At 43.6% G+C, this 15725-nt stretch overlaps 1 protein-coding gene across 4 annotated transcripts in view; it reads left to right on the forward strand.

Annotated features, from left to right (window-relative positions):
• The window catches only part of SCAF8 (SR-related CTD associated factor 8), a 145956-nt gene that overhangs the window by 80073 nt on the left and 50158 nt on the right, over window positions 1-15725 (forward strand). For 2 of the 4 annotated variants that reach the window (XM_060241121.1, XM_060241149.1), the window contains exon 20: window positions 1581-4179. In XM_060241121.1, the coding sequence (XP_060097104.1) occupies window positions 1581-3220 (1640 nt within the window). In that variant the 3' untranslated portion in view covers window positions 3221-4179. Of the gene's footprint in view, window positions 1-1580; window positions 4180-7131; window positions 7266-15725 lie in introns of those variants that run through there. The other 2 variants (XM_060241139.1, XM_060241129.1) reach the window with 2 other exon arrangements.

Consider the following 15725-nt stretch of genomic DNA (forward strand, 5'->3'; position numbering starts at 1 on the left):
CCTGTTTACACACAATACCTTTTAAGCCAGGGACATCAAATGTCTGGCTGGTGGGCCAGAAACGGCCTGCCCAGAGCTTTAATCAAGCATGTGGAGCTTTTTCTCCCCCCTTCTCCCCTTCCTGTCCTCATGTCTGAAGCTCCGAGGCTACTGAAGTTTCCCTCTTTTCGGCCTCATCTTTGCAGACAGGAGAAGGAAGCAAAGCTGCAAAGAAAACGTGGAATGGATTTTACATTAAGATCTCTGTGCCCAGATAGATAGGATTCTACTTAATGGAAAATGTTTTCCTTGCAACTTTGTGCTGCAGTGTGTTTCAGTGTTCCTATATAGACAGCTGAAGCTCATGCTTCCTGGAGTTGTGTGCTTACAAATAAAGGGTTGAAGTTTTGAGCCAGCTTGTCTCTGCTGAATGGACCTGACCTAGTGAGTACTCTAACCTGAGAACCCACAACCAAAAGGAGGATATTATACTGGAGAGCCATCACAATTCTGAGTGGACCCCAAGGAATGGGGAGAAGCTTGCAATGCCATTTCATTGTTTTCCCAGGATCTGAGCATTTTATATTTTTTCGTTTCTGCTGTGATCCTTGTGCTTTTTCTTGATGTTCTATTTTAAAAATTGTATTGCCAAATCCCACTATTCCCCACCTTTCCATTTTAAACAAAATATTGCAAGAGTTTTAAGAATATTTGTACTTTAAGTTAAAAATAATATAATTTAAATCTCCTAGATCACATTACATTTTATGACACACATGGCCTTGCCCCACAAAATTCCATTTGTGTCAGATCTGGCCCTTCTAGCAGATGAGTTTTACACCCCTGATTTAGCCATTCCAGGTTCAACAAAAGACACACAATGAAGGGCTACTGTTACAGTTTTTTAAAATCTCTGAGATCAAGAAGTATTCCATTTCTTTTTGCAAGAGAAATGGTGGTAGTTTAGCATGTCTAGAACTCCTAGTTATAATGTGTAGAACATATTTTCTCCTGTTTCTTCCTATTTGGATTGTTCGTCATATATAATTCACTTTTTACTAGCATCACAAGACTTTTGTAGTCCACATTTTAGTTGAGGTGGGAAATTACATTCTTCAGCCTTGATTGTCTTTCAGATTTTTTTTTATTTCTGTTGGTCTTTTTACCTCAAGCATCCAGTAATTAAGTAGTTCAAAACCATGCCCATTTCATAACCTAATCTCAAGTTTTATATGTTTTGTCTGTTTTTCTCTAAACAGATATAATTCTAAATTGATATGAGAAATCAAACTTGTTGATCAGAGTGGAAGGTTTTGGCTCTGATCAACAAGCTGGTCTCATATTTCCCATTTTCCCTACAGAGAAAATTGTTGTTTCCACTAAGTTGCAACTGTTAGTACGTAGGGAAAACCCACAGAATGATTTAACTGAAAATACTAACAGTCTCACATGATACTGCTCCAGAGACAGATGATTCTTGTTTAACCTGCAATTCAAATATATCTGTTTTTTTAGCACTATAAATAACAATTAATAAAACCCTAGCAGTTTAAATATTAGGAACAGTTCTGCTAATGTCAATTTTTGTATTTGTATTTCAGCTCTTGATGACGTTTCAAGCACTTCTGGACTTATTGGGGGACTACAGCCACCCAGTGTCTCAACCAGTTCTGGGCTTGTGCTTGGAGTGCAGCCACCCAGTGTCTCAAATAGCTCAGGGCTCGTGCAGCCTAATGTCTCAAGTAGCTCGGGACTTTTGACAAGAGTTCAGCCACCTAGTGCTTCAAGCAACTCCGGGCTTCTTACGGGTATTCAGCCACCCAGTGTCTCAAGCAGCTCCGGGCTTCTTACAGGACTCCAGCCCATGAATGTCTCAAGCAGCTCTAGCCTTCTCATGGGACTCCAGCCTCCCATAGTGTCAAGTAGTTCTGGACTTTTGACAGGAGTCCAGCCACCTTTAGTGTCAAGTAGTTCTGGGCTTCTGTCAGCACTCCAGCCACCCATTGTGTCAAGTAACACAGGGATTCTGGGATTACCACCACCAATGGTCTCAAGTAGTTCTGGACTATTAGGTGTACCACCACCAAATATTTCAAGTGGTTCGGGACTTCTAGGGCTACAGCCACCCACTGGGCTTCAAAACATACCCCATTTAGGTATTGCAAGTCAAAGGTTGCCCGGAATGCCTTTGGTAGATATCCGGTCAGGACTAATGCCACAGCCACATGGGCCAAGATTTCCACTGCTGCAACCTGGCATGCCACCACAGCGTAATATTCCTCCTCCAGCAATCCTTGACCCATCGCTTCCTCCTCCACCTAGAGCGTTCCTTCCAGGAGATCTTTTTAATCAAACTGAGAGGCCTTTTGGAACTTCTGGTAGGCAAAGCATTGATAATATTTCTAATCCAGATAAAAGGTTATCACTTGGAGATGACAGCATTCAGCAGGAAGGAGACAGAGATTATCGCTTTCCTCCTGTGGAAAACAGAGAAAACCTTAATCGTCCATCTTCAGTGGATATTAGGGATCCCATGGGACGGCCACCACTGGATCCAAGAGAAAATCTAGGAAGGCCTCCAGTAGATGGAAGAGATCATCTTGCCAGGCCACACATAGATTTAAGAGAGAACTTTGGAAGACCAGGTATAGATACTCTTGGCCGTAGAGAGCATTTTGCTTACAATTCTGATAAGCACTGGGGACAAAGAGGAGATTATGATGAAAGAGAGCATCATTCTTTTCCTACATATGGTGGTCTTAAAGGCTTCCAGGAAGATCGAGAGAGATATCGACAAACAAACTTCAGATTTGAAACTCGAAGTGGCCCTACCTGGAACAGGGGCCTGGAACAGGATGCTCACAGAGACTTTGATGACCGCCGTAGACCCTGGGAAAGGCAAAGGGACAGGGATGACAGAGATTTTAATTTTGGCAGAGAAATCAATGGAAACAGATTTGGGAGAGAGAGATTACAGAATAACTGGATACCCCCTCCACACCCAAGAGCATTTGAATATTTTGAAGGGGGCAGTTCTCAACCAAAAGCTGATAGCGTGCCCCAAGTAAATGGTGAAAACACAGAGACAGAGAGCCAGCCACCTGATGTGCAAGCACAGGATGAATCGGAACTTTATGAAAAGCTGGCTACTTCAAGTGACATAAAAAAAGAGAAGAGTGACACAGAAGCTGAATTAGAAAGTGAACCAGTGGTAGAAAGCACAGAAACTGAGGGGACATAATCATCACTCAGTAGGTAAAAAGATACCTTTTGTAAAGTTGTCATCTCTCTCTGTAATAAATGAATGGCTGACTGGACCTTAGTAGTTCACTTTTGTCTGCCAGAATTAAGTTAATCTAATGTTCATGTTCATATTTCACTTAAGTAGCTGTACAACTGACTTGTATAGAATATTGTTCTTAATTTGAACATGGTAGGTAAACTTTTCTTTTCCTTTTTTAATTTTTCTGGTAAAACACAAAGTTGCCCCACTTTTACTTCACAAGGATTAAAAAACGGCTTGTCAAACAAAGACTTCCTATGGAAGAAATGAAAGTTTTAGGTAATTGCTATTAAGTTGGCCATGGAAATTGTTATACTTGAAAACAGGTGCTGGTATATCTTGTTCAGGTTTTTAGGCTGCTGCAGAATTTTAAAGCATAGGCAGAGCTGTGATATTATATGTTCCTGCAGCTTGGCAAAAAAAGTAGCATAATTAATACAGAGATGGGGTGTTGTTGAAATTTCTGCATTCTAGTCTCTGTTTCTTAATAGTAAGTGTTCGTGATTGTTTCTCATACTGCAGTGGGTTAAAAAAAAAAGAAAATTAACATACGTTTTAATGTTTTTTTAGATCCCAATAAAGCGTTATTTGTTTGGTAAACATTCTAGGTATTGTATTTTTTATATACAATCTATACAATTCTGGATGAACTGTGCTTTACTAATTGTTGCAAAAGGTTTATAGTACCCTTGTAAGACCAGTGCAACAATTAAATGTGCTATGAAAAGCATATGCCTTTCTACTAAAAAAATCATGGAATCACATTAGTTTGTGTATAACATTATGTATGTAAATATTTGTGTAAAACTGTATGTAGATACCACTGTTTCTGTGTGTGATAGTGTATGTGCACACACTCACAGAATAATGTAGACAGTTAAATAAAACTGAAATGGAATTAGGTTATAAAATGAAAATTTGTCTTTCACATTCTTTAGGTAGCAAAAATAATATAAGCTGATGGGTCAGGTGAAATTAACATTTGATCTGCTAAATCCATATTACTTTGGAAAATGAAGTCTGATACAGTTAGATGGGGGTTAAAGTGTGGATATGCATTGAAGCAAAAATTGAAGCAAATATTTGAATTGTCCTTTTTTGTAATACTTCTTGTGTTCTGGATAGGAAGTCGTAGAAGTAAAATACTTTGTGCATATGTGTTTGCAGTGAATATCTGAAATCAGCAGCTGTTGGCCAACCATATTGAGCCTCTTTTTTTAAAAAAAAAATCACAAGATAGCAAATGCTCTAAAGATAGTCTGGACAGATTATTGAGACAAAGAAGCTACCTATGTCGATAATTAATTCTGTCCTCATTTGTTTGTTATTTCACTTAAACTAGGCTGGAAAGATCCCAGTGCCTAGTTGCTCCCTAAAGGTTTGATGCTGGCACCTTAGGAATTCATATTCACTGAGGATCACTTTCTTATAGTTGTCTCTTAAAGTGTAGTACTATGTGCTAGAAATGGAATGTATTTTTCAGGACCTGGACTTTGATGAATAGTGGAGAAGTTGGTCTCATGTACTCATGTACTTTTTCTCCTTTTGAAAGTTTTAAAAAGTTTGATGTGTAGTGGTCATTTGTTAATAACAAAAAGGGGTAAGATAATCTATTACGAGCAGACTGTCCTATGATATATAAGCTCTTTTGCACAGAAAAGAGCATCTTGTAATTCAAAGAAGGTGAGTTTGAGAATTATCATTATAAATGCTAATCTGCCAGGCTTTATAGCATTCAGGGTTTTTTGTTTTTGTAAGATGATGAAAGTTAAAAGGAAAGCGGTGATTAACTATAAAACATAGTCAATAATGTGAGTTATCTTTTTGTTGAACTGAAATTTAGTAATTGTTTTACTGAAAGGTGCCCCCTCCAGTTTAAAAGTGATTACAGTATTTGAAAACTTGATCTGAACACTTTGTTCCTTGTACATTGTCTTTTGATATTCATTAAATAATGATTGCCGTAGGTGGTTAGAATGTTTCTGCTTAATTCTATTTAGAAATTTAAAGATAATCTTCAAGAGTGCAGCATAGTGAAGTGATCTGATCACTGCTGTTTATGCAACAGTGATAAAGCATGCATAAATCTGAGTTGCTGTGCGCTGAGCAGAAATAGACGGATTTCATTTGAAAATTGCAGAAGAACACACACTATGAGAGTTTTAGATATTCTAGCTAGTGGTTTTATATGGTTTCATGACATATTTGTGTTGGGCTGCATTCTTGCTATAAAGTTTGGCCTGGGTGGTTAGCTGTATTATGCAGTTCCATAGGTCTTAACAACGTGACATACTACTGTAGCTCTTGTAGCCATTGCTGGTATCACTGCTTTGAAAAGCAAATTTAGTAATTGTGTATAATTTTTTTAAAAAAATTTCAGTAATGTTACCGCAGACCTAGTGTCTTACAGCCCACAACTCCCTTCCTCTAATTTTAAGTAGTCCTCTTCCACAAGAGGAGGGCTTCTGCCAGAGCGAAAGTGGGTTCAACTCATTTATATGTTTTCAGATGTTCACTAACTCATGAACAAAGCAGATAAATCGTATAGATTCTTGCCCTTTATCAGCTATAAATAATGGGATTTTCCACTGTAAACTTTAATTACAGGTTAATTTTAGATTAGTTTGGATTGTAGAATCCACTTTTGCTATTTAAGATTAACAGTTTTTTTTTATCTTGTGAAACTAGAGCTGATAGCTTTCATGTGTGATTTATAGGCTAATCCATCAAAGCTTTAATAGCAGACAAAAATAGTTACTCAGTGATTTGATGAGATTTAGGAATATACTTCTGTACAGCTTTGTTCCCTCTCCGGCCTAATTTTCAGGAGGAAAAAAATTCTAGTTTGTACTCAAAAGATAATGGATATTTTGCTTTTTTAAGATGAAATCACTAAGCTTTCTCTTCTAACAAGAAATGCAGACAGCTGAGCCAGCAACAATGTTCACTTCAAAAGTATCTCACAAGCACCCATAATCCTTATATATGTGCCTTTATTTTTGTTTCTTTGTATAAAATAAAAGAGTTGTTGCAGTGAGATCCTGTATGTGCTTACTCAGAATTAAATTATGTCAGACTTGTTCCCGAGTAAATATGCATAGGATTACAGTCTCAATTATATAATAATGAAAGTTGAGTTTATGAGTAGTGATTGTTTGCTTTTTAATCAGACTTGTTTAGCCATGTTGGTTGATTACAGCTGATATGCTATTGCAACTCCTTAAAACTGATTATCTACAAGTGAATTTGTCCAGAGGTGGTATCACCAAAGTGATGCTTTGATGTGGCTGTATACTGTTTCTTAAGTGAGAAATAATTGTGGGGTAGTTCAGCTCTAACACCATGCTACCTGAAATGTTGAAAGCTTTGTTGATCCTTGCATCATCTTTATCTTATTTAGTCCTGATTTCTTTTCCTTCTTTAGTATATCTACCTCTTTTCAGTGCAGTACAGAATTTGTAGATATATGGTGATAATGTTTATCTGACAATGCATGAAAGAATCCTTAGATTTAGTACAAAGTGTTATTATTCAGCTACGATCAATTGAACATGTGTCACTTAACAAATTTAATCCTTTGCACATTGTGTTCAGTTATTTAATATACAAACATTCAGTCCTGGACTGTAATATTTCACAGCTTTGTACGATATGATGAGTCATTGAGCTGTTTTGCTATTTTTATTTAGACATTATAACTTTCTCATGCTAGCACCTAAGAAACTTATCATGTAGTTGGTTTCCATAAAGCTGCAGGAATGATCTCAGAATGTTATTTTAACCTATAGGAAAAAAACATATGAACTAACAGTACTTTATATATAAACGTTGCATTTCTATTGTAACAATTTAGTATTTCTTTCTACCAGAAGGTGCAGGATTGGATTCTTCCTGTGGCATGGATGGATGAAAACCTCACAGTTTCAAAATTAGAAGTCAAAGCCAATTAAATACTCTGATGTGATTTGTTGCATTTACCTTTCCTGTCCATTTATCATATTGCTACTTTCAGAGGACTAGTTAGAGCAGCCATGGAAAATGTTGAACATGAGAGCAGAATCAGGTGTGAGGAGGAACATTATACACCGGATGCACCTGTTCTAGGACTACTTGACCATTGCCTTATTGGAACATTGAAGGAAAATTGCTCATAGGAGCTTTTTGTTCCAAAGACTCTAAGGTTGTTTATGTTAAAGGTGTTGCTACTTCCTTACAAAATCAAACTTGATGACAAGATGGGGCACAAAGTTATCTGACATTTTACTGATCTGTAGAATGAATTAAAGGAATTTTGCTATCCTCAGGGAGGATAGTAAACATATTCCAATAGTACAAGCCAACTACGTTTGTTCAAAGGTTTACACCTTTTTACCATTAGCTGGTCCTTCATAATTTGAAGGGGAGAAGAACCTGAAAGGTTTTGTAATTTAGACTTCATATTAGAAGACATATGAAAGTTAGAAATATGTGTCAATATATCTGCATAAATGTTACAATTAAATATTAATACCTTTCTGCTTAGACGCTAGTAGTGACTGAGATATTTAATAGTTGAAGTGAATGTCATGAGAGTGCATGTGGGCTTTTATATACCAGTCTAATGAGGTAGCTAGACTGTTGGTTTGAAACCCAAGTTCAGATACCTGTTTAACATTTGTCAGGTAGCCTTGGGTAAGGCACGCAGGCTAACCTACCTCACAGAGCTGTTATGGGGCTAAAATGGTGCTCTGAAGTTGGAGGAAAAATGGTCTACAAATTTAACATCTCAAGCATATCAGCTTGTGCAATAATAGCATAATACATACCAAGAACTGGATAGGGGGGTGTATTTGGGATTTGTTCACATTAGTCTGGATCCAGAAAAAGGATAATTGCACATGAATTCTTGAGTATGTTGTAGCACTTATTAGAGGTTTGTTTTCATTATAATTTACATTTTGTGTGGCCTTTTGTTTTAGTGATGAAGGTATTTTTAAAGAATCATTTTGGGGTAGTAAATATTAAAGACATTTGGCTCTCATGCTATTGAAATTGCTTGGTTTTCCTTTAGTTAATATGGAAGAGTATCTCATAGTCATGAGAATAACTACCAGCTGCGTATATTGTCGCAGTAAGTACCATCTAGACAGTTCCCTAAAACCTGAAATTTTGACTACCAGTTGTACAGTTGTGGCTACCAGTAAAAACATCAGCACTAATACTCCACAGTAGTCGCTGATGTTCTTGGCAAGTGGAGCTTGAAGAACATGACCTTTTACTTTCCATTCAAAAAGGGATCCTGCAAATATTGACCCCAGCCTAGAATGTTGTATCCCTGGAGTAAACTTCACAAAATTTACTTCAACATAAAACTAAGCAAAATTTATTATAAAAATATTTAGTACTGAAATCTTTGCATATACATTTATATTTTTAAATGTGAATCTATAAAAATAATTTGAAAGTTGAGGTAAAGTCTTCAGTTTAGAATTCTGCCGGCTCATAGATGTGGGAGCACTCTCTGATCATTATGGAGACTTTGAATTGTATGTATTTAAGTGGAGGTGGATCCACTTATAAAAATACTAAAATGTAGCAGTATAATTGAAAGAGGGATGCATTAAATTCTTACTTGACATTTTACTGCCTGACATTTACTCGCAAAATGTACATCTATTTAGTTTTTATAAGTTCTCAGAAGAGTCATCAGGCAGGAACTTGCACTTTTACATTCCAGTCAGAGACGATAAAACAACTGCTGCTTAAATCAGGTCTGTTTCTGAAAATATGAACTGTGTAATATGTACCTATAGCTCTCAGTCAGACATGAACGTTAAAACTCAGGGAGCATTTATAACTCAGTCAAGGAGCATGACTCTTGATCATGAATGTAGCTCTTCCAGGAGAGTCTGATGGGAAGGCCAAAAGGTCCTTGGTTTGTTTGTTCCAACCAGTGTGTGGAGGGGAAAAAAATTATGTTCTCCTAAAGCTAGGAACGTAGCAAATGGAATGGCCAGCCCTGTCTGCATATTCTTACAGCGATGTTTTCCTATATTATTTATTTGCAAAATTTGTACTTTTTTTGTCCCACCAGGGCAGCTTTTATGTCCCACCAGGGCAGCAAACATTATAAAAACAGTTTAAACCAACCCCCTCTTCTCTTTCTGAGAAGGCAGTCTCCTTGATTACCACCCATGTAATCTCAGAAAGCAGGGGTGTTTAAAGTAGGGCCTCAGAAGGTGGCTGTAGTGGCTTTGTAGATCCATTCAAGAATGGGTGGGCCTTCAGGTATTTTGGTGCCCAGCTGTATAGAACTCCAAAGGTCAACAACAGCATTTTGAATTGGTCACAGAAACAAAAAGATAGTGCCCAGATCTTTTCTGCCCAGTGTAACCAGTCAAAATTAGTGAAAAGAATTCCTGGCCACAATTGCTTATCCAACAGTAATTCTAGGTGCAGGCCAAAGTATTTCTGTTCTCCCAGGGTTTTTATTAATAAATTGAGATTTTAACATTATTTTAGTATGGAAACTCTTACTTTAAGCTGCCAATGATGTTTTTATAGTTTTATATTTTTATGCTAGGCTGGGTTTTTAATACTGGATGTTAATTAGCATATTTTAATGTTTTGCAAGCTGCCTCTGGCAGATTCAGTGAGAGGCAGCATACAGTTTTCTAAATAAATAACACATGAGTGCCACAGGAACTTGAAACAGAATACCAGCTGTGTTTTGCTATGAGAACTTAATTCTGAAGTGGTACAAGTGTCTGATTTGGATTGGGATCACAGCATGGGACAGGGAAAGGTCTTCAACCTCCCCCGTGCTGTTTTCCCAATTCAATACACTCCTCAGGAGGCTTTATATGCCCCATAGGAGAACTGTACATGCAAGCATTATGTGCTCCTCCAGCTTTCTGATGGAGCAAATAATATTCCTGGGACCACTTTGCTCTGGATAACAATGGGGGCTGGACTGAAGCCTCTCTTACCTCTGCACTTGTGGTCCTAATCCAAGCAGACCTCTGCTTCTCTTCACACTTGAGTTCTTCCAGGGAACTCACACCTAACAATGGACACAAACCTAAAAAGGGCTGTTTGATTTGGGGTGACCCGCAAACTGAACCCTGCACCAAACAGGCCCCACCTGAACCAGTCCAGCAAGTTTGGTTCCCCCTTTCTCCCTAGGAGGCGGAGGACATCTTGGGTGTTTTCCCACCGTCCAATCAGGGAGGCAGGATTCAAAAAACTTCTTCCTCTTCCTGTTGGCTGTGGGAACCACCCCTCAGTTCTTTTCCTGCCTCGACAGGGAGAGCATGTGCTAGGATAGGTTCCTATCCTTTCCTGCTTACCTTTTTACCCTTTCTCTCTCTAGCCTAGTAGATTTCTTCCTCACCTTGTCCTTTGCCTTACCTGATTGTTTTCTTAACCAACTTGCTGCCTCTGATCCCTCCTCTAAGCCTCCCTCCCTCTTCCACCTTCTTCCTCTCAACGAAGAGGAGCGGCGCGCCGGCGGCCCGAGCTGTGTACTTTCAAGCCGCGGCGCGAAGAGAGAGAGGTCAGCTGATGGCGCGCAGAGCGAGGGACGCCTTCTTGATGGACGACTCGGCCCCCAGCGCTCTGCGCGGGGCCGAAAGGCCGCCTTCCGGAGCCGGCATGACCGCGGGGCTTGCCACGGCTGCCGGCAACGTGCCCTGTAGGGGCAGAAGAGGAGCGGAGAACGAGCGCAGGCGGCGCTGGTCGTCGTCGGCAGCGGAGGAGGCCTCCTCCTCAGAATGCCGATCTGGCCCCGATGGCCATTCCGAGAAGCGCAGGAAGGCGCATAAGGACGGCGACCAGCAGCTGGGCAGTCTGCAGAGACGGGGACCGGCGGATGCCACCCTCCAGGCGGGAGACTTCGATCTCCACGAGGCCCAGGCACACCAGGAAGCTGCACAGACCAGCCAGCCCCGGGCGGGCTTGGGTAACGTACCCACTATGGGACCCTCTTTATTTGCTGATTTTTTAGAGTCGATAAGACAGACAGTGGGTGCTGCAGTGGAAGCAGCCACCCATAGGAGACGAAGGCCCTCTAGCCCACGTCCCCCCTCCAGATCTCCATCGCCTAAGAGGCCCAGGGTCCAAGACCACTACCCTAGGGCCACCAGGGGTTATTTAGTCAATGATCCTCTGGAAGGTGAGAGATCCCAGTATGGGGATCAGTCGGAGGAGTCAGAAGAGGGAGAACGGGAGGAGGGCGAATTTCTTTCTGATGAGGAGATAGAAGGTGCGTCTGTGCCAGAACCCTCCTCACGTTTCTTCAGGGCGGAAGAATTCCAGCCTCTTCTGGCCAAGGTGTTAGCTGCCCTGGACCTCCAGGCGGCCCCTGAGGAACAGGAGGCTCCCAGTTCTCTGACCAACCCCAAGAACAAGTCCGAGGGGAACTCAGAGTTTTTTCCAAAGTATCGTTCTCCTGACAGGGCCTTCCCCTTCCCAGTATTTTTCGAGCGCCAACTGAAAGCAGAGTGGGCCAAGCCAAGTGCCAGCAGGCAGGTTCCCAACTCTGTCAGGAAGTTGTATGAGCTGCCCACCTTTGCCAATGATATGCTACAGGTACCCCTGGTAGATGCGCCGGTGGCAGCTTTACAGTCCCATGGGTTGCTAGCAGAGGACGGCCAGGGGTCCGTTCGGGACAGCTGGGACAGAAAAATTGACCTGGCCGTGAAGAGGACACACGAGGCTACGGCCTTTGCCATTAAGGCTGCTGCTGCTAACTCCATAGTATCTAGAGCAGCCATAGTGTGGATAAGGCGTCTTTCACAGCTTCTACCAGACGCAGATAAAAAGATCCTTGAGGGCACCAGCAGACTCCTGCGGGCAGCTGAATTCTCAGCAGATGCTTCCCTGGACGCCCTTACCTTCTCTGCCAGAGCTATGGCGTCCAACGCCGTGACAAGAAGGGGCCTGTGGCTTAGGGCCTGGCCGGCCGACATACACTCAAAATCAATCGTGTCAGCCTACCCTTTTCAAGGAGAGAAGTTATTCGGAGACGCCCTGGAAAAGATCCTCGTGGAGACACGGGACAAAAAGAAAGCTATGCCCAAGTTCCTCAGACGTCCAGACAGACGAGGATTTGGACCTAGTTCCTTTCGGACCTCCTCCAGCGCCCCAAAGCCCAAGCAAGAGTTTAGAAAAGCAGCCTGGGGTCAACCCAAGCAGAATTTCCGTAAGGGCTTCTCCAACCCCAGATTCCACAGAAACCAGCCCGAGAGATCGGACAAGTTTGAGAGGGGCTCCAAGCCCAATAAAGCATGACTGGGAGCGCATCCCAGTAGGGGGCCGCCTGCTACACTTCCATCAGGCCTGGGCGGAGTCGCAGGCGGACTCTTGCACTCTAGAAATTGTATCTCGGGGCTACCCGATAGAGTTCAGGCGCACCCCCCCAGATCGCTTCATCATCTCCCCCCTTCGCTCGAACCCAGAGCGGAGGGAGGTCACCTTCAAAGCTATACGCCACCTTCTGGATATTGCTGCAATAGAACAAGTTCCTACGAAGCAGAAATATCTAGGTGTTTATTCTATCTTTTTCACAGTTCCCAAAAAGAATGGGGACTGGAGGGCAATTCTGGACTTAAAATTTCTGAACAGGAATATCAAGCTACGCCGCTTCAGGATGGAATCCATCAAGTCAATAACAGAGGCCCTGAGTCACGGGGACTACATGGCTTCGCTGGACCTGACAGAGGCCTACCTTCATATTCCGATTCTACCTGCCCATCGCAAATTCCTACGTTTCTGCGTGAACGGACGTCACTACCAGTTCAGAGCCCTGCCCTTCGGCCTGGCAACGGCCCCACGGGTGTTCACCAAGGTGTTGGTGAACCTGATCGCCCTCCTCAGGCAGAGAGGCATACACGTTCACCCGTACCTCGACGACCTGTTACTAAGATCCTCGTCGAGGAGGAATGCAGAGCAGGACGTCCGGAGTACCATCAACTGCCTTCAGCAACACGGTTTCCTAATCAATCTGGACAAGAGCCACTTGCGGCCAACCCAGAGACTGGAGCACCTGGGCATGATAATCGACACGAACCTGAGATCCATCTTCCTCCCAGAAGCCAAGATCTTGAAGACCGTGACGCTCGTGCGACAGGTGATTCAAGAGCCGGCATCGACGCTCCAGATGCTGGCAAAACTCATGGGCCTTCTAATTTCAAACCTAGAGGCCTTGCAATGGGGACGCCATCACACCAGGCAACTGCAGATGTTTCTACGTCCCTACCAGCTTCAAATCATGGAGAGAAGCTCCATATCACTGACGTTGCCCATGGGGGTAAAGGAGAGCCTGATGTGGTGGACCAAGGCCAGCAACCTGCGTCGGGGGAGAATCTTCTTCGCAGAGGGAGAGTTGCAACTGTTTTCGGACGCCAGCCTATCGGGTTGGGGGGCAACCCTAAACGAGACACCCACACAGGGTCGGTGGACGCCCAAGGAATCGAACCTGCCAATCAACCTCTTGGAGCTTCGGGCAATCCGGCTAGCCTTGCTTCACTTCCAGGACCAAGTATCTGGACAGCATGTCCTGATACGAACAGACAACATAGCAGCGAAAGCCTACATAAACAATCAAGGGGGATCCAGGTCCAGCTCCCTCTACAGGGAGGCCGAGAAGCTGTTCAAATGGGCGGAGTGCCACCTGAAGTCGATAAGAGCGGAACACATCAAAGGGACGTGCAACGTCAAGGCAGACTGGCTCAGCCGGGAAAACATCCAGGCGGGAGAGTGGTCTCTCAACAAGTCTCTGTTCCTGAAGATAGCGGAGCATTTTGGATCTCCAGCACTGGACCTATTCGCATCTCATCAAAACCACCAACTTCCCCGATTCTTCACAAGGTACTTCCACAGTCAGGCGGAGGCCACAGACGCGCTAACATCCCCGTGGCCTCAAGATCTGCTGTATGCCTTCCCTCCAATTCCAGTCATTCCGAGGTTACTCAGAAAGATCAGGACACTGGGGGCCGAGGTCATCTTGGTTGCACCCTGGTGGCCTCGACGTCCATGGTTTTCTTCAATCCAACAGATGGCCATGGAGGAACCACTCCATTTACCGACCTGGCCAGACATGCTGCTGCAGGGGCCTGTGTGGCACCCTCACCCAGAATGGCTGAGATTGACCGCGTGGAGGTTGAGAGGAGATCGCTATTAGATCTAGGGTATACTAGTGAGGTGACTAGCACCATACTAGCTTCTAGAAAAGAATCCACCACGCGGATCTATAACATGTCTTGGAAGGCCTTCCACAGGTGGTGCCGGAGGAAGAAGGTGGACCCTTTACGTCCTTCTGTCCCTAAGGTCCTCCAATTCCTTCAGGACGGTCTGCAGTCAGGCCTGAGGCCAGCCACCCTCAGGCGACAGATCGCAGCTCTGTCCTCAGTGCTGCAACAGGTGGAGGGCACGAGCCTGCCGTCCCACCCTCACATCCGACGGTTCCTTAGAGGGGCCTCCTTGAGCTCGCCGCCTCAATCTCACCGTTTTCCGACCTGGAGACTGAACCCGGTGCTGTCAGCCCTAACAGGTCCGCCCTTCGAGCCACTCATGTCTGTGCCCCTTAGGATGATGCGCATGAAGACGATCTTCCTGGTGGCAATAATGTCAGCCAGAAGGGTTTCCGAAATCGGAGCCCTGTCGGCAAAAAAGGAGCTATGCGTATTCCACAAGGACAAAGTGGTCCTCTACCCGGACCCTACCTTCCAACCTAAGGTCTCATCTAAATTCCACCAAAGTCAAGAAATCAACTTACCTTCCTTCTGTCCGGATCCCAAGCACCCGAAGGAACGCACGTGGCACACGCTGGACGTACGCAGGGCAATCAAGATCTACCTGATCAGAACAGAACCTCTACGTAAGACGGACTCCTTGTTCATCAACGTGACGGCACCCAGATTGGGCCTGAAGATGTCCAAGTCTGCCATTAGTTACGCCATCAAACAGTGTATAACAGAGGCGTACAAGACATTACGTCTCGAGATTCCACCAGGAATCACGGCACACTCGACCAGAAGCGCAGCCACCAACGCAGCCTTCAACAGGAACGCCTCAGTTGAGGAGGTGTGTAAGGCGGCTACGTGGTCCTCTATCTCCACTTTCGTGCGACACTACAAACTGAATACCTACGCATCGGCGGACGCGGCCTTTGGTAGACGAATCCTGCAACATGTCCTACCTGAGTAGGGCGACCCCACCCTAATTGACCTACTGCTCTAGGAGCACCCAAGATGTCCTCCGCCTCCTAGGGAGAACGACCCTTGGCACTTACCGTGAGGGGTCCTTCTCCTAGGAGGTCAGGAGGACATCTTGCCCTCCCGTCTATCGCCCTACCTCGGGCAACCTATACTCTATGTTTTCTGTCTTCGTCAACCTAAGCCTCTCACACCACTGTCTGTTGCCCGTTTGGCCCGTTTCTTGTTTCTCATTTCTCTGTCTGCTTAGGACCTGCCTCTTCTAGCCA

Source organism: Heteronotia binoei, chromosome 1 (assembly GCF_032191835.1).
Source record: "Heteronotia binoei isolate CCM8104 ecotype False Entrance Well chromosome 1, APGP_CSIRO_Hbin_v1, whole genome shotgun sequence".
Taxonomy (NCBI): Eukaryota; Metazoa; Chordata; class Lepidosauria; order Squamata; family Gekkonidae; genus Heteronotia; species Heteronotia binoei.